Source organism: Helicoverpa armigera, chromosome 1, assembly GCF_030705265.1.
Source record: "Helicoverpa armigera isolate CAAS_96S chromosome 1, ASM3070526v1, whole genome shotgun sequence".
Lineage (NCBI taxonomy): Eukaryota > Metazoa > Arthropoda > Insecta > Lepidoptera > Noctuidae > Helicoverpa > Helicoverpa armigera.
The window spans coordinates 6,134,192-6,160,317 of record NC_087120.1 but is presented as its reverse complement, the minus strand read 5'-3'; the positions used below and the strand labels follow the sequence as shown (position 1 = coordinate 6,160,317).

The following is a 26,126-nucleotide window of genomic DNA, read 5'->3' as shown; positions in this document are numbered from 1 at the left end:
CATGTTATCGGTATACTCGGGCCCTCTTACTCCCCGTCAAGAAACCCCGTCTATCTTACTATGTTAACACACGCTCTATGAGGGTAAAAGAAATCAGTCCTTAATCCAGAGTTATATCTTTCAGACTGATGTGACTAGTTATTTTCTCCCCCTCAAGAGCTTTTATAATAATTTTGACTTAGAAGTTCATATTTCCTGAAATGATCGTGACGTAATCCTGTCGTCTTGTTTTGAAAACAGTATATGAACAAAGTAGGTAATGCTTAGGTCTTGTTAATGTCCTAATGTTTTTTTTTACAAATATTGCGTATTAAAACAAAATCTTGTCCGGCAACGCCATGGCTAAAATAGCAAGCGACTGACCAAATTTTTACTAGGCATAAGAATTCAGATATGAGACAGTCATATTTGCGTACCATGCAGTCGTCAGTCATTATAAAAATATTTTATTTACGACGTGTCAAGCCTGTGATATTGTCCTAGCCAAACTTAATGGCGGTTCACAAATACATTACAAGTATGTGGCCCATACTCCCCTCGCAGCCCTGTCAAGCGCTGATATAAAAAAATGGTTTCAGCGCAGTGACCCTCGGATGTTCCGATACGACATCAAGTTTGGCAAGAACTAAACCTACACGATATAAAGTATTTTTCCTTTCTTCCAGTTATCCTTTATCTAAGGACCTTCACCAGTAGTAAAACATTGAATGATACATATTGTATTAGTCCTGCTTTTCAATTACTTTTCCTAAGAACGGCAGGTGCTTGACAACAGGCTCCCCTAAAGAGAATAGTGACTTGACAGGTGAAAACCAATTAGCCAATACGGAGAATACAAACAGCCAAAACATGATCTTGACGAACCAGTCCAGTACGTAAAGGCTGAAACAAAAAACAACAGTTTTTAAATATAGATAATATCTACATGAAACAAGTGGTTTAGGCTCAGACTTTTAAGCAGTACCTATACAATATTACTAGCTAGGCATAGGTAAGTATGGCTACAGGAGATTTCAAGTAGCAAAATACTTACAAATTGTGATAAGCCCTATTCATTGGGACTTTAGTTGGATCCTCTTTGAAGCAGAAAACTCTGCCTCCTTCTATACATATTTTCATATACTCGTCGCGATCCACATCCTTGATATCGGTATTGAAAATTGCTTGCTCTTCTGGATTTAATTTTTCTCTAACTGCATCGTAGTTAGGACAAGGGAAGTTCCATGGACGCATTGTGAAATATTGCAGGACTTCCAAGCCTCGAGATATTCGTTCTTGGATACGAATCATTCTGCGGAAGAGTTGTAAATTATTCAAACTATTCAGAGTTCACGCGGAACCTTATAAATAGCTTAAATCCTGGGAACCCTTAGTCAAAAAAGGCAGAATGTCGGGCACACAGTTACATACTGGCTATCTATACTAATATTATAAAGAGGAAAACTTTGTTTGTTTGTTTGGTTGTAATGGATAAACTCAAAAACTACTGGACCGATTTAAAATATTCACCATTAGAAGGCAGTAGCTCCCACGGGTGATCAATAATATATTCGTATGTATTTTGATTTTGACAAGGCTATTTAATAACGTAAAAAACAAAACACACTCACAGTCGTTTCTGGCCTAATAAAAACAGAAGAAAGTCGATGAGGTAAGCAGGAACTAAGTGGTAGAAAATCCTTTTGTACTCGTGAAGAATTGGGTTCGTGGTGATGTCACCGTTTGGGTACCATAGTGGCCAAGAAAGGGGATATTTCCGGCCATAAGCTTTAGCTACCGAAAGGACGTCTCCCCACGTCGTCGGTTTTTGATGACCGTTGTTCACGTTGTATACTGGCAATGATTCAGGTCTGAAAAGTATTAAGCAGATTCATTTCAAGTTAACATTCCGTCAGTTGCATAAAGCTCCATTAAAGTGAATGCTTCTTTAAATCTATTGCTGACTCTTTCTTCAACCAGATAAAAAGTGTCAGCAATAGATTTAATGAAGCTTTAATTTTAATGGAGCTTTGTGCACCTGGCGGTTTGAGCATTCAGTTTGCTTCATTTCTGAATGATATAGGGAAGTTTATCCTGTGGTACCTACTAATGATAGCAACATAATGTTGTAGGTGTCGGTACTATTTGGTTAAATCTTTGAAAGACTGATAATATGGTCAATTATATTTATCTCGTAAGAAATCTCCGGAATCTTACAATCTTTAAGAGAGAGTTTCATACTTACTTTTCAGTCCTAGTGCCTTCAATCATTCCTATAGCAATAATGGCATTGATTGCGATATCGACCGGGATGACCTGAGCTACCAGAGAGCCATCACACAACATGGTTCTGATGACGCCTTTACCAGCGCCCAGCATCACGCCAACTGGCCCGTTCAGATTGTCCACCCAACCTGGCATGGGTTCCTTCACTGATGGACACACTGCAAACATAAGTTGGACATATTATTTAAAGCCAAGTTCTTTATATGGGCTGACTTCGTTGGTTTTCTAGGGTTCCGTACCCAAAGGGTAAAACGCGACCATATTGTTTGTGCTCCTCTGTCCGTCCTTCTGTCACCAGGCTATATCTCATGAACCGTGATGGTTAGAGAGTTGAAATTTTCACAGATGATGTATTTCTGTTGCCGATGTAACATTATACATATGTATATTTTGTGGGGATTCCATACAACAAAAGTGTCCGACTTTTTTTGGTTCAAATAAAATACATAAAGAATTTTTCAGCAAGATTCCTTAGTTGATTTGGGGAATGCCACAGTTTTGAAAATATTTTCTTATTAACGGGCTTTATGTTGGTCTCTCAATGATGGTTGGGTTTTCAATTGGAATAAGGTTTTCAAATAATCATAACGTACCTATACTAGGGCGAGCGATGACAATCGGCAAGTCTTGATAAGCTTGTTCGACGATATTCTCAGCGAGTCGCTTAGAGAATGTGTAGCAGTTGGGATGTGGGCCCAGCAATGATGGGGTTAGCAAGTCTACTTGTTTGTCGTCTAGCCATTCAATCAGCTTCATCACGTTATCTGGCTTGACTGGCGGAGCGTGGCACTGAAAGCAGGAGAACATTAAAATTAGTTTCAGTATTTTGTACTGCATACATGTATTTCTAGAGTGTAGATCAAGTAGAATTTTGACGCTTTTTAGTTGTTTGTTTTACTAGGATAGTTTTTGATTTTTATTGTAAATATGTATTGTAAATATCTGTGTAAATAAAAATATTATACATAAATAATATAAAAATAAAAAAAAAGTAGAATTTTAACTTAGTTATACGCCTACGGCCGTAGCGGCGTAGCTCAGCGTAGTCTTCCCTGATAGGTTAACGCAGTACCTAAATAGAAGTCTTACCTTTTCTCCTAGCACTTCGTAGTCAGGGTAACAAAAAGCCGTAGATAAGTGCACAAATATTTGCAGTTTCTTCATTCTCTTGGCTAAGTCTATCGCTCTTTGAGTGCCACAGGTGTTCATATTGACATTGTCTTTCAATGGCGCCTCCAGTCTCAACGTTGCGGCAAAATGGAATACCACAGACACTTCTTTCGTTAACAGTTCTATATCAGCATCAGATAGTCCCAAGTTGTCGAACAAAACATCACCTTGTAGTGGTTTTAATTTCTTTAAGGCATTGGGATTTTCAGTTCGCAAGCGTTCGAAAAGCTGCAATAGAAATAATAGTCGGTTAATATTTTTGGTTTGTTTGAGATAGGATTTTAAGCCCAGCTTGGCAAACCTTACCTTCAATCGTTGCAAATCTTCGGTTCTCTGACTAACAGACTTCCCTCTCTTTGGTCTCATCAGTATGTAGATGTTACCGACTTCAGGAACGGAGTACAGCAGTTTCTCTATGAGCACTTTGCCCATGAACCCGGTACCCCCAGTCACAAGGATGTTTCTACCCTTGTAGAAGTCGCGAATCGAAGGGGATGACATTTCTGAAATAAGGAAAAGGTCACTGTTAGATTACATTGGTTTTATGTATAAGCTACGTTCTTGCAAGGATTGTCCTGAGTCCTAATGCTTAAATATTATGGGCAAGCGTGTGGTTTATCGTGTCCTTTACATTGTTAGACTTCACAGAATTTGTGGTTGCGATTGCAACACAGTCTAGTAGTCTTCAACCTAACTTAAGCTCTTAAGATACAACATATAGGTTTATTTATTTATCTCAGTACTACTTAGCTACCTCCGTGAGTCAACTACTGGTCCTAAATATTTATTTGGATTTTCATACATCAAGGAAGGCTACAGGCTACTTTTCATCTGAGTGCGTGAGTAGTTCGCTCTTCCAACTGAGTTTTTATAGATTCATACGAAGAAGTATCTTTGTGGGTACCTACATACCTACCCAATGCCAGATGTTTTGAAGTATAAAAACAAATTGTTATAACAAACAACAATTTTATCAAGCCATTACAATTTACGACGTCTAGTTTTCGTAACTCGCACGCGTTAAGCAATAGCTTGTACGAAGGTTAAGTGTCTGGGGAATTTGTGAACTAGCGTAAAAACTCATGTATTTGTGTTGTACCAAGTCATGAGTATCGACGCATAAATTAACCATGTATTCGAGATGTATAATCAACGGTACTGCATGCCTTTTAAACTAATCTGAATTGTAAAACAAATAGATGACAAACATTTTTTTTTCGATACGTACTCTCAAGAACTATTAGACCAATTTGAAAAATACTACAGTATTAGATAGCCTATTTATCGAGGAAAGCTACAGAATACTTTATATCCGATTGCGGGAAGTAGTTCCTACTGACTAGAAACCGCTAGAAGTGATAGGGTGGTTATATATGTGACATGCTCTACAGCTCACTAGTTCCCAACTTATGCGTACATGGTAAGCTTTCATTCATACTTTTGTTTTCTGACAATGAATTGAATGCGTTTAGTACAGACAAGGTCACATATCTAAAAATTATACCTATCAATAAGTGCGACTGATATATCATTAACACTAGGTGACGTTGTGTGTAGACACAGTACCTAGGTGTAATATTTACCTAGACACAACAGCGGCAGTTTTTTTTTTGGATTTATAGTTAGGATTGTAATGGTATGCGAATCTCTCAGTAGATATCCTCACGCCAAATATTATAAATCTAGAATTAATTGTTGTAATACCTCAACCAGCGTTTGCCAGCCCACGTGCAATTTTTTTAATCCTTTAACTCTTACCACTATCTTGGCTACTCATCTCCTACGACGAGTTACCAAAACATTCCTTAGAACCTACTTATATCGTTTATATATGAAAATCTGATTAGTTCTTCTAGATGCATCCATGATGGTAAGCCAGTCATTTCCTTACTTCACATAGAAGATGATCACAAAAAATGTGTGTTCAAAGTTAAGAATGGCTAAAGTGTTACTGATGTGAACTCATGGACAAGGACACTATGTCAAACGAACCAATAGATAAGGCCATGTTCACATGTGCTATCTAGTTTTATGTATCTACATTTTTAAGTTATACTTTAACTGACTGATTAAGCTTCATGAAATGACGGTTTCAAGTGGACTTTTTCTCCTAAAAGCACTGGTATTTTGTTTAACAGATTTTGTTACACTCGAAATCTACGACGAAAAATATTTTTGACAAGTATAGTTTATTCACTTAAGGGAACTTTAAAAATTATTGAAAAATAGTAAAAGGTTCACTCTAATAAATTACTTACCTAAATACCCGTTGAAAACATTGGTAAGAATAGTTGGCTTTTAATATAAAGCAGTTGACATAAATGCAAAGTAGCAACAACCGTTTCGTCGCACATGGTGTGACCTCCAACAAGTAGCTCCCATCACCATAATATAAAACTTGGGCTATCATAACGGTATGCAGTGTGCTGGCCACAAAAATAGATATAATCCGCTTACATAAACAATTATTACGTTCCATTGAAAAATATTATATTGTGGTTGAGTTGAGGTCTGTTGATATGGTTCTTATTACAAGAGGTTCGTAAAACATCGAACAAGTGAAAGCATATTAAACATTTTCCTTTCTGTTATAATGTTCTAAATTATAGACCGATTACCTATCTTATGTAAACATTATTGCCTAGATATTAGACTATAGTTACACGTTGAGCACTATGTCTTAACATGCACGTACCAGCGAGAAAACGTAATTGATTGCATCGAGCGGGGACAATGAGATCAATCATTATCATTGCTGCAACGAGCTTGTTAGTCGTTTCACTACTTAGTTGCCTCAATGACGCCTTAAGCTTTCTAATGCAAGCAGACTGCATAAGAATCAATGTATCGACATGAGGGTACGTTGTCAGACGGACTGGTCCGTACTTACTCGGTAACGCAATCAAAATTGGCCGCGAAATCGGACGTTTCCACGACTTGCACAACAAAAATATTCCACGAGCTTAACTGCTTAGATTATTTTTAACCCGCCCGTAATATGATTACGTAATAATTAAAACGCTTCTTTTTTTTCTGGTGTTTGTAAAGCTGCAGTCGCATTGGCTCATGTGGAATTTCTGTTTGAATATTAAACAGCTTTTGCTTGCCTTGAGTTTTTAGCAATACCTACCTACTTGCCTATTATTCAGATGTTTTTGACTGAACTTTCATTCTTAACATTTCCCAACCACAATTAAGGAGTGAAACACTGAGACGCTTTGATAAAGGCAAGGGCGTACTTAGCTTTTTTAATTTTAGGTTTGGCACCAGGGGGATATATGTCATATCAAGATGGTTTATCTTTAGATAAGTAACTCAAAAGGAGTACCTATAGGTCCTGTACCCAGTCCAGGGCAGTACTTAGGCTAGATCACGATCCCCACATTCTTCCGCCATTGGATTAAGATACAGAGATAGGCCATGATGATGGCTGTTAGTCTAGTGTGGTGGCACCCTTAAGTCGCGAAGGCCACGAAACACATCGATGCAATAACTAATATATTAATGAGAGTCTACTAGAATAAATTACATATAAAGTTTATTTATTTGCACATAAGCAAATAAAGTTTTGTAAACAACATTATTAATGTGCTCTTAAATAACTGTTATAGCTGTAATAGGTTTATTTTTAGACTGGTCATTTAACTTGCTAATTTGTATGGGACTTCCTTTACTCAATTATATTTAAAATCTTAATCTGAAGATAACAAAAACTAATTAATCATTGCCCCTAATTTAGTCTTCTAAAACGTTTAGTCGTATAATGCCTAATTCGCAAAATGGCAAACAGTCGCAAAAAGGCCAATTCGTGAATGGACTGATTCTGGAAAGGACTAATTCGCGAAATGGCTAATTCTCAAAAGGACTAAGTAGTAAAATGCCTAATTCGTAAAAGAACTCATTCGTAAAAGGACTAATTCGTAAAATGGCTAATTCTTCAAATGGCCAACTTTTACCAACTCCTGCCATGAGTTAAATGACATGAAAAAACTAATTTAATTTTCTAGGTTATGTTCTACTTTATAGGTAAGGTTATTTCAAGACAAAAATTGAAGAACGCATTATAATTACTTAGAATAATTTCGTTTCAATTTGGCGATGTGTCAATAAAAACGAGTGTATGGGGTCGGTTACTGTGGATAAACAGTTGAAGAAAATATTGAGGAAATCTCAGCATAAATGTTTAAACTGTATGTATGCATGTAATTTAACTCATGGCAGGAGTTGGTAAAAGTTGGCCATTTGAAGAATTAGCCATTTTACGAATTAGTCCTTTTACGAATGAGTCCATTTACGAATTAGGCATTTTACTACTTAGTCTTTTTGAGAATTAGCCATTTCGCGAATTAGTCCTTTTGAGAACTAGTCCATTCACGAATTGGCCCTTTTAAGAATCGGGTGCCATTTTGCGAATTAGGCATTATACGACTAAACGTTCTAAAAACCTAACCTAAAGCGGGAATGCAACTGAGAGATGCAGCTAGACCTAAGAGACAATTAGGTAATTTACAAATCGCATTGAAGTTGCTTCTTGTTCATTCTCCAGCCCATCCCATTTTTATTTGTGGTTGGCGCAGCATATATTCTAATCTGTTAACTCACGTCGCGTCGTAGGTATATCGTCTTTCAAACTATCCCTATTCCTTCGCCTAAATTAATTTCATTGAGAAATAAATACTTCATTATTTTTCCAGTAGTACAAGGTATAACAAGAAGGTAATTGACAGCCGTACACTGACCATTGCACATTTATTTAATGATATAATCTCCAAGGGTGAATGTTTACATGGATATTAACAAATATGCGTAGTTCTTTCATATATGAGAATATATATAGGTACCTACAATGACATATTTCGCAAGTTTTCTGTTTAAGGTAACGTTTGGTCACTCAAAAATAATTGTTGAATTTCCATAGCCACTTTAATTCCGAAACCAACTGTTCTATTTTTAACGACTTCTTTCATTGATTTCAAATACTACGTCAAATAAGATGAACTTCACTTTATGTTCAAAATATATACCGTGACGTATCAACTATTAGTTGCGCTACGTTCAATGTTTCTCGAACAGTTGGCCCTCTGGAAGTGTCTAATGGCAAAGAAATAATACTATGACGAAAAATGACAGGTTATATTGTTTCGTAATAATCAGTCCGTCTTGCTTTATACCGGACCCTTACAATTCTTTCACTCGTTTGAAATAACGTTGCCTTTGATAAATCAAATTAGATACACGTTCTGAGTAGGTAATATAAAACCGATGCTCAAATTACCAGAATCTAAATCAATAAAATATACACCCGCAATTAAAGCATAAAGCTTCACGTTTGATTTACGAGCTTAGTACATACGAGATAAAATTAAATTATAAATTTAAAAAAACCCCCGACCCAAAAAAAGTACGCAATAATTATGACAAAAGGTTAAAAACGCTAATCCCTATAAAAAGCAAAAAATAACTTTTAACACTACGTTAACTAAATTTTGTCGTGTCGGGGGACCGCTCTAATTCATTACTTTAGATACGTGTTTTTTTTTAAACGAATTTTGTAATTAGGTAGGTATCATTTGATTTATGTAAGTATTTATGAAGGTAAAAAGCGGTCCCCCGACACGTCAAAATTTAGTTAACGTAGTGTTAAAAGTTATTTTTTGCTTTTTATAGGGATTAGCGTTTTTAACCTTTTGTCATAATTATTGCGTACTTTTTTTGGGTCGGGGGTTTTTTTAAATTTATAATTTAATTTTATTTCATGCTTTTTAAAGGAGCTCCTTAATTTTTCCTTCTTTCATTTAATTTCTTTTATCTTAAGATGGGGTCGCTATATGCGATCTCGGCCAAAGGAAGCTGTTTAACAATCCTCATGACAATCTGGCTCTGGGAGAATTGCGCAGATTGAGAAACAATAAAGATTAACCTTTGGACATTCTAGATTTTCAGCAAAAATATAAATCGGTTTATCCGTTTCATTCCGGCATTCCAGGGTTTCATCCGCCACATCCCATTTCCAGCATCAGGTTCTCGTCAATCAGAAACATGAAGAGAACTCGTCAAGACAAATTCAACGAGCCCAAACTCGATGGGTTTACTAAAAGGCAGTTCAGGGTTACGTCTCCTACCTTCGTGCCCTAACAGCAGACCAGCTCAGTGGTTCCAAAAGACATTCGTGTTTCAAATTTCAGATCCCACATATACTTGCAAGTAAACTGAGCGTGTAACATTCCTATCACATCTAGCAAACGAGCTGATGACCTTGAAGACCTGAACCGATTTCCACCAAACATAGCTAAGAACACTCCCGACTGACATACCTTTTAAACAAAAAAAACCGCATTACAATCGGATCATCCGTTTGGGAGCTACGATGCCACATACACACACACACACACACACACACACACACACAGACACGTCAAACTTATAACACCCCGTCGTTTTTGCGTCGGGGGTTAAAAACGGTCACTCTCTATCATTCTGTCGCGTTTTCATGTCAAAAGTACTGAAACAATATTGGCATATAGGTATAGCCCAGAGCTTGAGAAACGACGCTGGCTACGTTTCATCCAGAATAAATTATACCATACCGTCAATACAGATCCAGCCAAAACCCATTTTTGCAAAAACTGCATTCAACCACATAATTGTAGCCCCAAAATAATGACTGACTGATGACTGCTGATTTCTAGAGTACCTACTTACCAATCTACCTAGGTACGTCTGGTAATATTAGGCTAAAGCTAGACCGCAACAGTTCTATAATTGCTAGACTGTGGCCACGAAATACACACTTAGGTTCATAATTTCATGTACATAGCTCTTATGTAGCCACCTATATTATTGACTAGCTTAATCTCAGAGAAAATACAAAATACACTTGGAGCATTCCATACTATAATATTACCTCTATATGTAATTGCGAAAGTAACTCTATCTGTCTGTCCGACTGACATGACAAAACTGCTGAATAAATTGAAATATTTTTGCCAGTCTAGACCCTGAAAAAGGCCATATAGGCTCTCTTTTTATCCGGCCGCGGAAAATAAACCAGGTACAGCTATTTTTATGATGCAGGATGGGTTTGTAAATATTAGAACTCGAAAATAGAGTTAAATGTAGATGAAGGAAGTTAAAAACTTAAAGAACGCGAATATCCATAAACAGCTTTAAGGTTTCCTTTGTTACCGGAACAAGGAAAAATAATATTTGCAGGATCAACATAAAACGAAGATAAGGTTTTGAAGGATGAGGTTATTTTGGCTAAAATAACAAAAGCATTGTTTTAACTATACCATATACGTACTTATATAGATTTTGGGTACAAGCAAAGCGACGAAATAGGAACTGCTTAGTATTCATCTTCATGCTTCAGTAATGACCAAAGTATCTTCGAGTCATCGGTTTTCAAAATTGAGTTTAGTAAGTCCACAATTTAGGATGGAGAATAATTGTTCTAATTTAATGTAGAATTAAATATTTCCTGGGCTAGCTACGTAAAACTTATGATGTAAAATAAATGATCTAAAAAAACTAGAACATACAAATGTAAACAACTTTGTCATAAAATGCATTTAATTCTATTTCATCATTTAAGTTAGTTTAGTAACTTGGGATCGTTAACCTCTAAATGAGGTAATATTTAACTGCTATGCGTTATAATCCAAAACTGTGCTTAGTTTTTTGGCATTAGAGTTAAGAACGAGAGATTTTTTGTTTAAAAATAACATTTATTACAAATGCACTCAGCGTAAACTGAGGTTCGCGCCCAAAGTGGTAGGTAAGTAAAATATGCAGTGAAGATCCGTCTAAACTAAAAATCATAATTACCTAATGCCTAAAAAACATACTGTTTTAATCAACACTAATATTATAGAGGGAAAAAATTGTTTGTTTGAAATGAATAAGCTTTGAAACTACATGTTGGGAAGCTACATTATACCAAATGAATAGAGGCTGTATTTCATCCGGGTACGGGAAGATCGGGGAAACAGCGGGAAAACCGCCAGTAAATTATAAAAAATGGTAACAAATATACCATACATATATGAATCTACTACATAGAACTGCCAGATGTTCTAAACAAGTTATTTTAAAACGAACTCGTATCTTAGACTAACTAACGGTCACTAACTGGCCGTAAATCATTGCATAACAAAGTGCATTGAACTAACTTCCAAAATTTCCAAATTCGATGATGATATCATCGCGCAAGTACTAAGATCTACAGAATAATTTATTACCTGGAATATTCTAGAAAAAAAATCTCTAGAATGTAAAAATGTATTCCATGTCGGTACTAGTTTGACAAGCAAGAGGGCCATAGAATGTCGACCTTCTAAGACGAGAGCGAATATGTATGGCCCAAATGGCATGTCGCAATTGCGATACATGGCTACTTGTTTCTACTATGGGAAAATTAAATTAAAATACTGTGAACTTGTAAGTAGGTATATAATCTTGAGTGCTTTATGCCGGAATTATGTAAAGTTAATTTGTACCTTTATTTTTTACTTTACAGAGCATAGATAGGTACAAAATGGTTAGTCATATCCAGATTCTTGCTATTTCAAAGTAACCTTAAACAATCTTTCGTGCTCAACGCTTCTTAAGCAGCTGACGGTTTTTAGACCAGACCTAGATAGACTAAGCCTAGGAGTATGTAGGAAGAGTATCGATTTACCAACCGATTAGAAAGTTTAATTACGTGCACCTCTCAAATATATTTTACAAAAGAACTGCAAGTCTATTTGAACAATTAAATCATACAAAAAAAATGCTTATGTAATTCATTGATGTATTAAGTGTTGATACTAGGTATTGCTTTACTTTCTAAGCGTGACCAGTCAAATCACTATTAGAGTGTTTTTATTGCTAACTTATATCTACTTGATGATATGTGCGAAGTAGGTATACATAGGTGGTTCAACTTGTGCTTACATTTCAAGGTGAAATACTCTTAGATAACGTTTGACAATAACTGCTCGACCTTGACCGTTTCGTAAATACCTTGTATGCCCAGCTGATGAGTAGATGTGTACATAGTAAATATAATGTGGCATCGTCTTGAGCTAATTAAGTTATAACATGGTTTTGTGGATACCTAAATGAAGTCGTTTTCCCGAAGATTTTAATAAATATAGAGTTAATTTTCCGGTCACATATTTATACATTTCTAATCCCTGTCTTTCAGGCCGACTAGAACGTTTGACTCTATTCATGATTACGTTCAAAATAAACTGTCAGGCGCTAGTGGCAACCATCGGGCGAACTGTCGGGTAGCCTGCAGTCTACAATGTGCTAGAGGCTCTAATCGCGCTTCCACACTAGCTTTTCCACTCGAATTTTCCGGGCCCGAATGCTGCGTTTGAGGGCGGTGTCGTGCTTATACGAGCGACCACAAACAAATGACAACTACCAGAACAAAAGATGACACTCGGAACCATACGACATGTTTTTTGCCGCACGCAATGTGTCGCACGTAGGTACTGCCTCAAGAAACTTCGAGGAGAGGTTTTAATTTAAATATTTATGATCGTCACAAAATCACTTGTCAAATTGTCTATACGTAACAAGGACTAACCTCAACCTTTTAAACCTTTGCTCTGTACTGTTGCCAAGCGTAGTTAACGAAATAACTTATTAAGAAAACTATTGATAAATTGTATTTTTAATGTTAACATGGGATAATTAATAAAACCAATTTTAATATTATAATTCGGAAAAATCGGAACTACCTACTTACTTACGTAGGTAACTAACGTGTCGATGAAAGTCGAACGATGAAAAGTACAAAAAATATATAAACAAACATATACATATGTATGTCTACAGGGCTCTAAATAGACGAACCGGTTTTCACATAAACGCGCAGGGAGAAAGAAAATTTTTGCTATCAAAATAAAAAGTATAATATGTACAAAACATTAAAATTTATAATAATTAAAAAATGTAATATTTTCTCTCTTTACATTGTGAAAAAAGTATTTTATATTTTTACCAAAGTGTGAGTTTAATGTTTTCTTATGACGTTACTATTTAGTTCATTTATTTATTTCTCATCATATTATTTACTTTTAAATATTAAATTCAAAAATAAAAAACATTTAAAAATTTCTTCTTATTATTACTATTAACATAATTAAAGTAGCCTTGGTCATAAAAAAGGTTATTTATTCACAAAATATTTACATTAATTGAAAATAAAATAAACTTATATATATATATATACAACTTAAAACTAATATAGGGCATCAAAAAATTGCTCCTCATCGCTGTCACTGGGTAACCTTATAGGCAATTACATGTTTGAGCCGTTTGGGGTTGAAACTCTAGGGCCGTGGGGTCCGAGCGCCCACCTTCTTGCCAGGGATATTTCCCAGCGCCTGGTTGACACTTCCCGGGACCCAAAGGCTGGCTTTTATTTCGCACAGAGGTTGAGCATTGCCATCCAACGTGGCAATGCTGCCAGTCTTTTGGGTACATTACCCAGTGACAGCGATGAGGAGCAATTTTTTGATGCCCTATATTGGTCATAAATCTATTGATTAACATAGACTAGACACCTTTTTCATTTTAGCACCATGTCAATGACAGAATCTCTCATTGGCTATAAGTTTGTTTATCAAACTATTTTTAGCCGTATAAATAACGAATTAATTTAATACAGTTCAATAACTTCTAGTTCAACAGGTTTTTTAGGAGCTAATAAAAGTTGAACATGACATAACATAAACTATTTGCCAAAAAAGTAGACAAGTGATTAATGATGTCTGCATTCATCGCTTCTGTACGTATTTTTTTGCTCTGGAATATAAAGCCCTGAGCGATTGAAAGTACGTGCAATTTGATCCAGATCAAAAGAAATCTTCCGATATTTTTTTCATCCTAAACCCATTAGTCATCAGTGTACATATCTTAAGAAACACTAGGTATATCTCATATGAATTTATGTACAACGAAGGACGCGTAATTATATCGACCTTTGCAACCGTTAATTGTAAGTTTTTATCAAGTTTATGCTATTTTATAACAAAAAGTATAGATGTAGGTACGAAACTACGTATCGACTCTACAATATGTTAGTCTATGAGAATGCGCAACGTCGTAGTCTTTAGATAAAGGTTCAGATAACGTAAGTAATTTCACTTGCGTCTCGGGGCAACTACTTCCAGTGCCCAGATGAAACATAGCCCATTTCCTCCGGGGATAGAGTAGCTTCACATCATCTGCCTAGCCTTTTCCCAACTCTGCTGGGGTTGGCTTCCAGTTTACCCGGTGCAGTTGAGTACTAGTGTTTTACATAAAGGGATTGCCTTTCTGACCTGGCCGGCCAAATACGACACCCCTTGGTAAGAGTGATTAGTCAAAGTAGACTGGATAGCCTAACTTGCGAACAGTGAAAAAAATCTATTCAGTTCCTTAACTATTAGGACAAAGAAACAAAATAGTTGACCCACATAACGATGGTCATCATCAAAAATTGTAAACCTCATTCAACACGAAAAAAAACAACTGTCTCCAAAGTTTGATGTATAAATAATGATGTCAAAGGTTAATGACCCGACTATAATCTGTTTATAATCTGTGACGATGCTACTGTCTTGGATACAGTCGATGTTAGAATTACGAAAGAAAAATGGAGATGAACTGGAAAGGATTTGTTATTAGACTTCGATCTTTATTAGAGATTTTTTATTGGGCACAAGCTAGATAATTATTATAAATGAACCGTCAAAACTCGATTCTTTTGTGGACACCATTTTAACGGACGACGAAATTACAATCAGCATAATTTACTGAAAGTTTTGAAGATTCTTTCTGTAAAACTGAAGAATAAAAGTTTGTGTGTTTGAATGCGCTGCCACGATTTGTTTTCAGTATAAGATAGGTAGTAAAATTAAGAAGAAAGGCGGGTTAAGAGGACGAATTGGAATTTTTGGCCCCAAGGATTTCAATTTTTCTCAGTAAATACAAAACGGATCAAAATACAACTTGGTTATCTGAAAGTTCACGATATAAACCTTATTTTGTTTGTTGTAGAAACATGATTAGGTAACTTTTATAACAGAGAAAAATATATCAAACATACCTCTTTTTAAAAAGAGATTCACATATTATGGGCATACGGGACCGATTTAAACCTCTTAACTTTTTTAGTAGTTGAGTATATACATACTCTTTAAAATTGTAGAAGGAATTTTTATCAAATTATCATTTCTAAATAATAAAATTACAAAACCATTTTGTCGCTTACGACTTTTAGTTATAAGCTAGCGCGCGTATTGTTATCCTCGCCCCGCTCAGACGCTCCGACCCCTTTTGGCGCCTTAGATGCGCGTGCCGGTTATGGAATTATTGTTGACCAATTCCTCGCCTTAAGTAGTTCTCATGGGAACAGCTGGCGGAAGCCAAATTGACCAATCTTCTCCGGGGAAGTGATTGTAATCACTGATCAAAATTATTAAGCATTTGCAAAGGAAGTTTCGTAGCTACTGTAGGTATGTCTGTGTGCAATGTAAGATTTGGTATTTGTTTACAAATTAACACGCATGTGTTAAAACGTCTTGCACATTTTCAAAAAAACTGTTTATTCATGTTCTTAAATTATTTTGGAAGGTTGCACAAATGGCGTAAGATAATAAAAGAGTTGTAGAGCTACTGAGAAATTAAAACATTGAGAAGGTTATAATGAGGAATATGTGTTTACGAGAGTGTCTGTACAATTTAATAGTATGCGGAAGACAGTTTATAATTAAACTCTAATTAATAAATTAGAACATATTTTATACACATACTATAATGATGCCGTGGACAGTTTGCACTTAGTTTTTGTTAATATAAGAAATTGCCGACGAGGCTTGAAGGTCCAATCCGGAATCTAGAAGATATCTAGTTCACTTTAAAATGGGATAGTAAAAAAGACGATAAATAACATTTTATTACTATATCAAGTACATAAGTAAGTGACATGACGTACTAATATTTAAAACCAAAATCTTGTCATTCTGCATTGGGCTGGTGATTAATCTTAAAGTAACCCGAACTTAGGAAGAGAGAGTCTAGTTTAGAGTCTAGACAGACGAATTACCTAACTATAACTATATATTACGACCAACTTTGCGGAAAAAAACTGTCTAGGTATTGCAGATATATAATAACTAACATTACTTTTTAAATTTAGAAATCGTTTTAAATTAATTTATGAAGGAGACTGAATTTCACGTATTGCTAAATATAAAATGTCGGGAGTTAAGATGTCGTGCTGCCTTAAAAACGGTACAAAGTAATATTATTATGCCAAACATATGGCTCAGGAATACTCAAACTCATAACTATCTGACATCGACAGAGTCCCATCCTTCAATAAAAAACAAGCGACGATCGGATTTATCATTCCTCGAAAGCATATTTAAATAAACAAAACACTGCGATAGGTACCTAGTTGTGTGAAACGCAGGTCGTCATACAGGTAAGTCGTAGAACCACAACCCATGGGGTCATAGGGCCCTTGTCGTCACAAGGTGTGCCTTCCGACCCCTACTACAAACTAGGATTCTAAGCTGTAAAGCAATACGGAAATACAGGCTATATTAAGAAACATTTCGAGGTTGTAAATAAGATTTATTAACCAAATAAATATGTACTCATATATTCGTTTCTATATTTACCTTTTACTAATTTATTGATTGATTCTTTTCTATATTTAACTTTTCTTGCGTAATATATTACAGAGTTTGGAAATGAAAGGAGATGGCCAAAAAAACACCCAGAGTCGACAGGAACTTCATATGTATGATTGGATTCAGTATAATTTGTGGATTTTAAAAAGTATTTCAAAACATCTAAAAACCATGGGGTTCTCTTTTTATAACGTTTTTTCGATCAAGATTTTAGTTCACAAAAAAGTTTACTTTTACTGTTTGATGTTCGTTAGAAGTTGAATGCAGACTCGTGATTGGACCGTTTTACATTGCTAAGTCATTTGTTATATTTGATAATGTCACATGGCGCGATTTTCAAAGACAATTTCTCCAAAAACATTTCATAGCCAGTTGTGAAGGTTGCATGTAACTGCGAAACCTCTCCAAGTAGGTAAGGTCGGTGCTTAATCGTATCTGGAGTCAGTGCCGTAACTAGCCTTTTATGCGCCCGGTGCGAGCTTTCAAAACTGCGCCCTTGAAAAATGCTCTAACCAGGCTCTGACAATAAAGTGGACAAATGTGCATAAAAATAAATCTATTTAGTGTGAACGTTACCATCCTACTAACATTATAAACGCGAAAGTTTGTATACATGATGGATATTTGTTACTCTTTCACGCAAAAACTACTGAATGGATTTTAATGAAACTTTACAATAATATAGCTTATAGGTACATCAGAATAACACATAGGCTACAAGCTACAATTTATAAAAATATTGTTCGAAATACTAATCCTGCGCAGACGAAGTCGCGGGCACCAGCTAGTACTAAATGTATGAAACCGATACCGTTCTGACGCGTCACGTCACGACACATCAGACAAATATAAAACCACCTTTACAAGTGTTGTTGTTTCAAGATTGCTTGAAAAATGCCATATAGATATAGATAGTACAGAGGGCACGTCTACACCATATTCGCAATAAAACAAAATGTACCTACTAACTACCATGCATGAAACAAAACTAGATACTGGTCTGGTCATTTCTGCGCCCCTCCAGGGTCTGCGCCCTGTGCCTGGGCACCGCTGGCACCGCCCTAGTTACGGCACTGTCTGGAGTGGTTAAATACAAGACCTTTTAATCACCAGGCCAACTCTGAAACTATGGGGTTGTTACTAGTGGCTTGTATAATGTTAGTTTACTTTGCTTTTTTATGTCCCTTGATGTTAATAATCTTTAAAATCAACATATATTCAACATAACCTATTTTTGCGATAATATGAAATAGCTCCTATACCCCATGGATTTCAGTCTGGATTTTTTGGCACCATCAAAGGTCTATCATAAAGAACCTATTGGTAACCATTTCATTGCTGTCGATTCTGGGTTTTTTTTCTATGAAAATTTGGCCATCTCCTTTTATTACTTAATGATATGATCGAAAAACGTCAGTCACCTACATGGTAATTGGATCCGATGCAATCGCTGTCTGTATTTCTATTTCAATAATTATAGGTAGGTACTCTTTGAAAACATGAAAAACGCTAATTCAACAGAAATGCTTGGAAAACATGAAGTAAAATCAGATCATGGCATAATGTGCGATCAAACAGTCTTAATTAGATAAACAAAAAATTATATATTAATTTTCAGAGAACCCTAAAAATATTAGCTACTTATTTTCCCATTTTCTTATACCTACTTACGATGGAACTTAACGTTTAGGTACCTAATGAATCGTGGTTTCCCGCGTTTTTGTTCAAACAATTACATAATTACGTGGCTGGGATTTGAATGCTTCTAAGAGCCCATGTGCACCGACAACGTAAGCGTCAGGTTTTCTAAAACGACTGTTAATATTAATTTTCTCGTTTGATTTTCAATGCAAAGAGTTGTTTTAAGAAAATACGGACGGTTATCGGAGAAAATGCGCCATGAATAGCATGTATTATTATAAGTATTTGATACAAACTTTTCTCACCGTCTTAGAATGACATTGAAAAGTCAATTTTCTGTTAAGAGGAATCAATAAAATTCAGACATTGCTATTTATATTACATTAACATTTAGCAGCTTAGTCTAGAAGTTAGAGGTCTAAGTTCGTCACTTAATAAAAATCTAGCCTTTTATGACTTTAGCTGAGGTGTGAAAAGTATGTAATGTAAGACGTAATTTAAGTGTTGGGAAATTAATATTTATGAAGAATTAAACTTTTAACGTGTCATCATCCGTAATGACGTTTTCCAGTGAAACTACAAGTTTTCGTGTCAATAGCTCTTTTAGCTGTTGAATGGCACTTTAAAAATACTTTTACCAGCCTAATCATGGGCATTGGAGAAAAATATCGTAGATACTAAGAAAAAATATAGCAAACATTCATGAATCTCAAAATAAAGCTATTTATAGCAATTTATTAGTTTAATAAATAAATATATATTAAGCTACATATAAATTAGCTTAGTGGCCTGCTTAATCGGCAATGTATATCTATCAACACAGCCCTCAGACATTCTGAGCTACCAGGAGTTCATAAGAGCCAGGATATTCGATCATGCAAGGCACACATTGACACTATTGCATTCTCACACACATACCCAAACACAAACAAATACACACACTCGTAAACCAAATACGACAACATGCATAGGTAGTACTAATTAGTGCTCTAGTAGAATGATAGGGGAAAGGGTAGGAATGCATCGATCTGGTCATACACATTGCAATCGAGTGCACACACTGAAATAAGGGATGCTCATTGGACAGAAAGGGTGGAACAAGCTCCTCCCCGTGACTCTTCAAACCATCCGACACGATTTTCATGAAGAAAATCGCTTCAGATGATAGAAAAATTGACAAGAATATTATTATTTTTTCAAACAAAAATAAAATAAAAATTTTATTGGTTTTTCATTTAAGGCACTTGAAGGCAAGCATACATACGTCGCGCTAAAGACTACAAAAAAAAATCCTTGTAATAATTTGCAAAATCTTTGACTTGCCACTTTCATGACCTCAGTGCCTAGTTTACAATTTTGAAGGTATTATTTTTTACAAGACATTGTTTAAAATCCAGCCAAATTAAAATTGCATGTGAAAATCTTATTCATTGTGTATTTTTCAAGGAGTCTCTGGAGAAGCGATAATATCGTTATTTAGTTAGCTTTGTTAAGATCTTATATAATTATAAAAGAGTTAGAAAACAATGAGAATGAAAAACATATTATTATTTTTGACGTGCCGTGCTACAATGTTTACTTTTCGGTGCGTCTCTTCAGGCCTTATGGAGCCCTAGTAACTTTGGAAGGCATTGTATGAAAAGTGCTTTTCGCGGTGTAAAATATCTAACTATCCTATAAGTAAAACTATAGTAAACTTGCGCAGTTCGAAGGGGAAAGTGAATTAATTTCCATGCTGCGCATCTTTGCTTTTAGACTGTACGACTAATGTGCATATCGGATGTCCACTGCCCAAACGAGAATTTCCTGAGAGAGGCTGTGATTTCCGATTATAAGACTGATTAGAAATCTACTAAGTAGTTAGTGTGCTTAGTATTAGGGAGCTGCAAAGAAACAAAGTATGAAATTAAGTGTTCTTGTATCTAGAAATTATTGAGTTCAAAACACTTTCCCAACTTTAACGAGTGTTCCAATTCACTGGTTTGGTTATTAGTTCAGGTTTATACAAGTAATGATTTCGGGTTTCGAAAAATATAGGTAATAAATCGATTGATCTAAGTACTACACAAGCACGCTAAATCAAATTCGCAATAGCATGATTTTGATTCGCATAGCTCATAAAAAATATTTATCTAATACACAGAAAACTTCGAATAAACCATCTATAATCACTTTACTATATCAGTGTATTCGCTATGCCGATATCTAAAAAGTATTTTAAAATTAATATATTCACAGAAAAACATCAAAACGCCGTTCTAAAACCATTAGAAACTTGTTCCAAAAACTCTTTAGTTGTCTAAGCCGAGGAACGAACCGTACCAAAAAACCTTTTTTTTGAAGTCGATAGCAAAATGAATGAGACCAAATGAAAGTCAACCATTTTGATAACTTTTTTTTCAATTCGATTTTTAAACTAAATCGCGTTCCATTTAACTTTCGCGCGCATTTTTAAGCCGTGTGTTTATATTTTATTTGTACATCAACTACAAAACTTAGTTAACCGGGCAGCCACATTCGCCTTGGTTGATTGATTGTCATAGTTATTGGCTTTTGCCTACCCTTAGAGCAGTGGTTCTTAACCTTTTTGACATGAGGGACCACTTTAACTAAATTTTGTCTTGCCGGGGACCACCTCATCGGTTTACCAAAATTAGCACTAATTTCTTTACTATTTATTTAAAAAAAAAAATGAATTTTTGGGTCAGTTCTACTCAAAGCTAAACGCATGTCGGCAGTTGTGTAGGTAAGCAAATGCAAATAAAGAAAAACTTGCCCATGTTTGCAGTTTCCAAATGCGCGAGCGAAGCGAGCGCGATATTTTTTCGGACTTAAACCAAATACTACGTAAAATGTAGCCCAAACGTACTAAACTTTTTGTTTGTTGACAAATGCAAAAATAAGGGCATATAGTTTCTGAATACGCGAGCGAAGCGAGCGCGAAATTTTTATCGGACTTAAAACAACAATTTCGTAAAATTTAGCCCAAACGTACTTAATGTTTTGTTTGTTGACAAATGCAAAAATAAGGGCCACGATATAGTTTCTGAATAAGCGAGCGAAGCGAGAGCGAAATTTTATCGGACTTAAACCAAATATTACGTAAAATTTTGCCCAAACGTACTTAACTTTTTGTTTGTTGACAAATGCAAAAATAAAGGCATACAGTTTCTGAATACGCGAGCGAAGCGAGCGCGAAATTTTAATTATTTTTTAAGACTCAAAACCAAAATTACGTAAAATGTAGCCCAAACTACTAGGGGGACTAGGTACGACACCCCCGATATACGTCCAAGCGAAAACCCAAGCTCGCAATTATAAGTCGTTAAAAATTAAGTAACGTATAGCAACGTCGCGAAGCTAAGCTTCGCGGACCACTTGGAATGCCTCCAGGGACCACCAGTGGTCCGCGGACCACCGGTTAAGAACCACTGCCTTAGAGCCTTCCGAATTCGACTGGAAGTTGACCCCAACATACCTTTGGGAAAGAGCTAGTCACACAGAGGATACCTATGGATCTACTCTCCCTAATGAACTAAGTTACGACTTAAACTTAAGTTATTATGAAAACGAAACAAATACAAATATAGGAAGTACCTGTTTATTTTCCAAGTCGCCATAATTTTAAGTACCAGTAAAACATCTATGTTGACGGAAAAACCTTAACAAGTCAGGTATAATTGACCAATTAAAAAAAGGTCCCATATCACCTAATTGCGTGCAGATAATAAGATGACTAATTATACGATAAAAGAGGAAAAAATACTAAATATGTGATTGCTGAACCAATAGTAGTGTTTACGATTCACATTACGATTTTCCTCACTACACTGTTTTGCACAAAGAAGTAAAACTATATCAATCTACATATATAGTATTCATATAATAAAGAGTAGGTATAAAGAATATAAAGCTTCATATAAAAAAAATTGTCCTAAAGGCTCCGAAGCTACTAAACCGTTTGAAATTTTGTTCACTGTTTTAAAGCTACAGATTCCCAATCCCCCACTATGTTACTATAGAATAATTATATCTATTTATTTATTTATTGCAAAAATGTATACAGTTACAGAAATACATCCTTATCCTAGGTATACATTACCCTGTTAGGGCGCAGCAAATTAACTTAAAAAATTACAGCAAATTATCTTATCCCAGCACGGGTAGTATTCCTTACAGGACGCGGGTGAAAACGCGGGGAAACCGCTAGTTTGAATCACCCGAAGCGATTCTAAAACTTCCTTTAGGTTTGGAAAGCTAATACTTATACGGTCCTGAAATTTTTCTCTAGTCGATATAGGCAGTTTTAAGGGGTTCATATAAGCTATCAAGATTGTATATGTTTATTGTTTAGGTTATCAATAAATTACCGCCCATTAAACGCACTCCATGTTATTTGCAAGTATTTACTTGTAAATAAAATGAATGAATTAAGTAGTCATGTTGTATTTATAATTTATAACGTAGTTTTATTTAATTATATATTTAATAAATTGTAGATGTATTTATCCATGATGTAAATGCATATTACGTAGCAGCAATAATTGCCGTTGTTATTCACGTTTTTATATCATTAGATTTATAAATATAAAACAAAATTATAATTAAATAAATAATGGGTTTCTTTCTGTTTTTAATGTTTCGTTTAATTTGTAGTTAATAATTAAAACTTGACAATTATGTTTCTGATTTTTGACAATGTTCTATGTAGGTACACAGACGATACATAAATAATCATTATTCTATAGATAAAATTATTATTAAATTGAGTATTCTAAAGAAAAATAAATTATTGGAGTATAACGAATTTTTCTTTTTTTAATGTAACTTTTCTTTTTCACAGCAATTTTGATCGCACCAATTAATTTGGCACAGTTTAATTTTAAACTGGTAGCCTATGTTTTAGCCTAGCGGTTAAGAGACCTGCCTTTCAAGCAAGTGAATATTTTTCTAAGTTCTATACCTATACATACTTTCTTAGAGTATCTTGGACACCAATGGCTAAGTAATGGTGAAGGAAAACATTTTGCGGGAAACTCTGAGATTGCCAATATTCTTTGAAAAAGCATATAGTGATTGACGCTCATTCCTTAATCTCATATATGGAAGAGATGGTAGTCAACAGTGCACTGCAGTGGGACAATAAAAATGATGAAAGATAAATTGGAGCTTACAAGCGAACAGTTCGAAAAAGACGTTCAATTTCTAACCAAACGTTAATTTAGAAAGTATTAGCGTGGGTCTGTATGGAGGAACGAATATTTTGGGTTATTGTTACAATTCCGGCAGGTCATTAACCTAGTAGAACAAAGTCCGCTCAAGTTGGCGTAGCATGATTGTACTTTACAATTGCACTATTTGGATTTTTGTACTTTGGAACTTTAGATGGTTTGATCTATGTATGTGACAATTACAGATAAGGGCTTATTACACTTGAATAAATTCAGTCTTCTAATTAGGTTCCTAAATGATTTAATGAAACCTACCTTCCTAAATGCGATTACATTTGTCTGAATTTAGTGATTGAATCATTTAGACGACTGAATTTAGTCAAGTGTAATAAGCCCTTTACCAATAAAAGATTTCACGCTTCAAAATTATAGAGATAGGATAATGCATAGATTAGATATTTTTGCCGTCTAATCTCGACATCCTAAATGCCTGTTTTGTATACGCAAATATCTCTTGAGTAACTGGATATGTCGCTGACCATTCTAAGTAATTTATACAACAACCTTAGCTTAATATGTATGGGCCAGTAGATCCGACTAAGGTTACTTAGACGGGTAGTAAGCTAAGTTAGTTTAAATTTAGCCCACAAAGGTCAGACATGCGTATACTTTTATTATTCTGCGTGTGTTTAGATTGTAAAGTAAAGCTTGGTACTCACGTGTGACAACTAAGCGAATGGCATAGTTGTCAGACGTTATTAAAATTAATGGTATGAACTTTAAACCTATAAGTACCTATCGTTACATAGTAGGATAAATTAAAATCATTAGTGCGACGCTATAGAATTAAATATTGTAAATCCTCTATGGAATTACAACAATAACAAACAATGAAATTCAAATTTCCAACACAACGACTTGATACATTGTATACGCGACCGTCAAAATAAAATCTGTGCCCAAAAAATATCGATATCAAATATCGACCACGAATTTTTATGTAACAAACGCACCAGCCAAAAACAGTCACAATTTTTTCTCGATCCGTTCCAACTCGTTATAGTTACGCAACTAGTATAAACTTACTGTTTGTTATTGATGATCGTGGAGCGGTAAATTCGGAGGTCTGTGATACAGGCTTCCTCTCTCGCGCACCTGTGGTGTCGGACTGAACGAGCGGAGACGCAGCCTCGGTAAAGATAAGCGAGAAGTATACAACCTCTAAGCAACTTCGCGGTCAAAGCATAGACGAGCGAGCGACGTCAATGTGGCCGCTATGCTTAGGACAAATCGGGAGCTTGAGTTAATATTGAAGTTACACGTGTTAATGGCTTTGAGAACCAAACAAACGTAAAACACCGTAACTGCAAGGGCGTATGCATTCAACAATCAATGTTTTTTTTCTCATTCCGGTTTGTTGTGGGAGAGTTGGGCAAAGAGAAGACTTTTTTATCTTCGTTTGGGTTTCAATTTGGTTATTAGGAAAAAAAGAGTAATTACTGTAGGTAATTACTGAGAATGATATAGGTGTGTTTATGTATTCTTTAGTTAGGTTCACACCACAGGTTCGTTTTTCTACAATCATTTTTTTTGCTAGGGTAGCGAAGACGCTGGAAATATTTCGAAAATAATATTTAATAGTTTAAGATATTTTGAAGAAATAAAACATAGTATATGATCGTTAGTTTTTAATTAACGTGTAACATTGACTTATGATATTAGTAAGTACAGGATAATATTTTTTTTGTATTTTGCTTATCCTACTGTACATTTTAATTAAGCATGCTTACAACTAACAGGTTGAGGCTAAATCGATCAAAGAATCAATAATATTTTTTATAAGTTATAGTAATTGTAGGTTCTATGATAGATGTAGCCTGAAAGAAAATACTTTCGCAGTCAGTACCTAAACGCTTATAAATTACAACGCTTGGTGTAAGCAAAAGGATTTTTTTCAGGAAATTTGTCTGTCATACATATATGAAATCAACTACCTACAACTTTTCTCATTATCTATAAAAAATTTAAAAAATGCATTATTGGAGTTAACCTGCTTAGTACTTTACTTTAATAGGTTCTTTATATTCATTGATGGATACAATATTTTCAAATGACAAGAGTATATTGTGTAAAAAAGACTTGATATGTTGGACTTGGCAGGTATGTAATGTGATAGTAACCGATTGTCATATTTATTTAA

At 35.1% G+C, this 26,126-nt stretch overlaps 1 protein-coding gene across 1 annotated transcript; it reads right to left on the bottom strand.

Moving 5' to 3' along the window:
- Window positions 1-22: 22 nt before the first annotated feature.
- Window positions 23-25,189, bottom strand: LOC110377796 (putative fatty acyl-CoA reductase CG5065). Its single transcript, XM_021336814.3, has 8 exons — window positions 25,013-25,189; window positions 3,742-3,938; window positions 3,355-3,663; window positions 2,859-3,054; window positions 2,225-2,423; window positions 1,611-1,850; window positions 1,034-1,291; window positions 23-882 (listed from the first exon to the last, which is right to left on the bottom strand). Exons 2-8 carry the CDS (start codon window positions 3,934-3,936, stop codon window positions 723-725), a joined length of 1,557 nt encoding a protein of 518 aa, XP_021192489.3. The 5' UTR covers window positions 3,937-3,938; window positions 25,013-25,189; the 3' UTR covers window positions 23-722.
- Window positions 25,190-26,126: the final 937 nt, after the last annotated feature.

What these genes read in the sequence shown, in the direction of transcription:
- LOC110377796 (XM_021336814.3), bottom strand. Translation starts at nt 3,936, where the DNA reads ATGTCATCCCCTTCGATTCGCGACTTCTACAAGGGTAGAAACATCCTT. An exon ending in AAGATTTGCAACGATTGAAG is followed by an intron (nt 3,664 to 3,741) that starts GTAAGGTTTGCC and finishes TTTCTATTGCAG; the next exon opens with CTTTTCGAACGCTTGCGAAC. An exon ending in CATCGCTCGCCCTAGTATAG is followed by an intron (nt 2,424 to 2,858) that starts GTACGTTATGAT and finishes TTATGTTTGCAG; the next exon opens with TGTGTCCATCAGTGAAGGAA.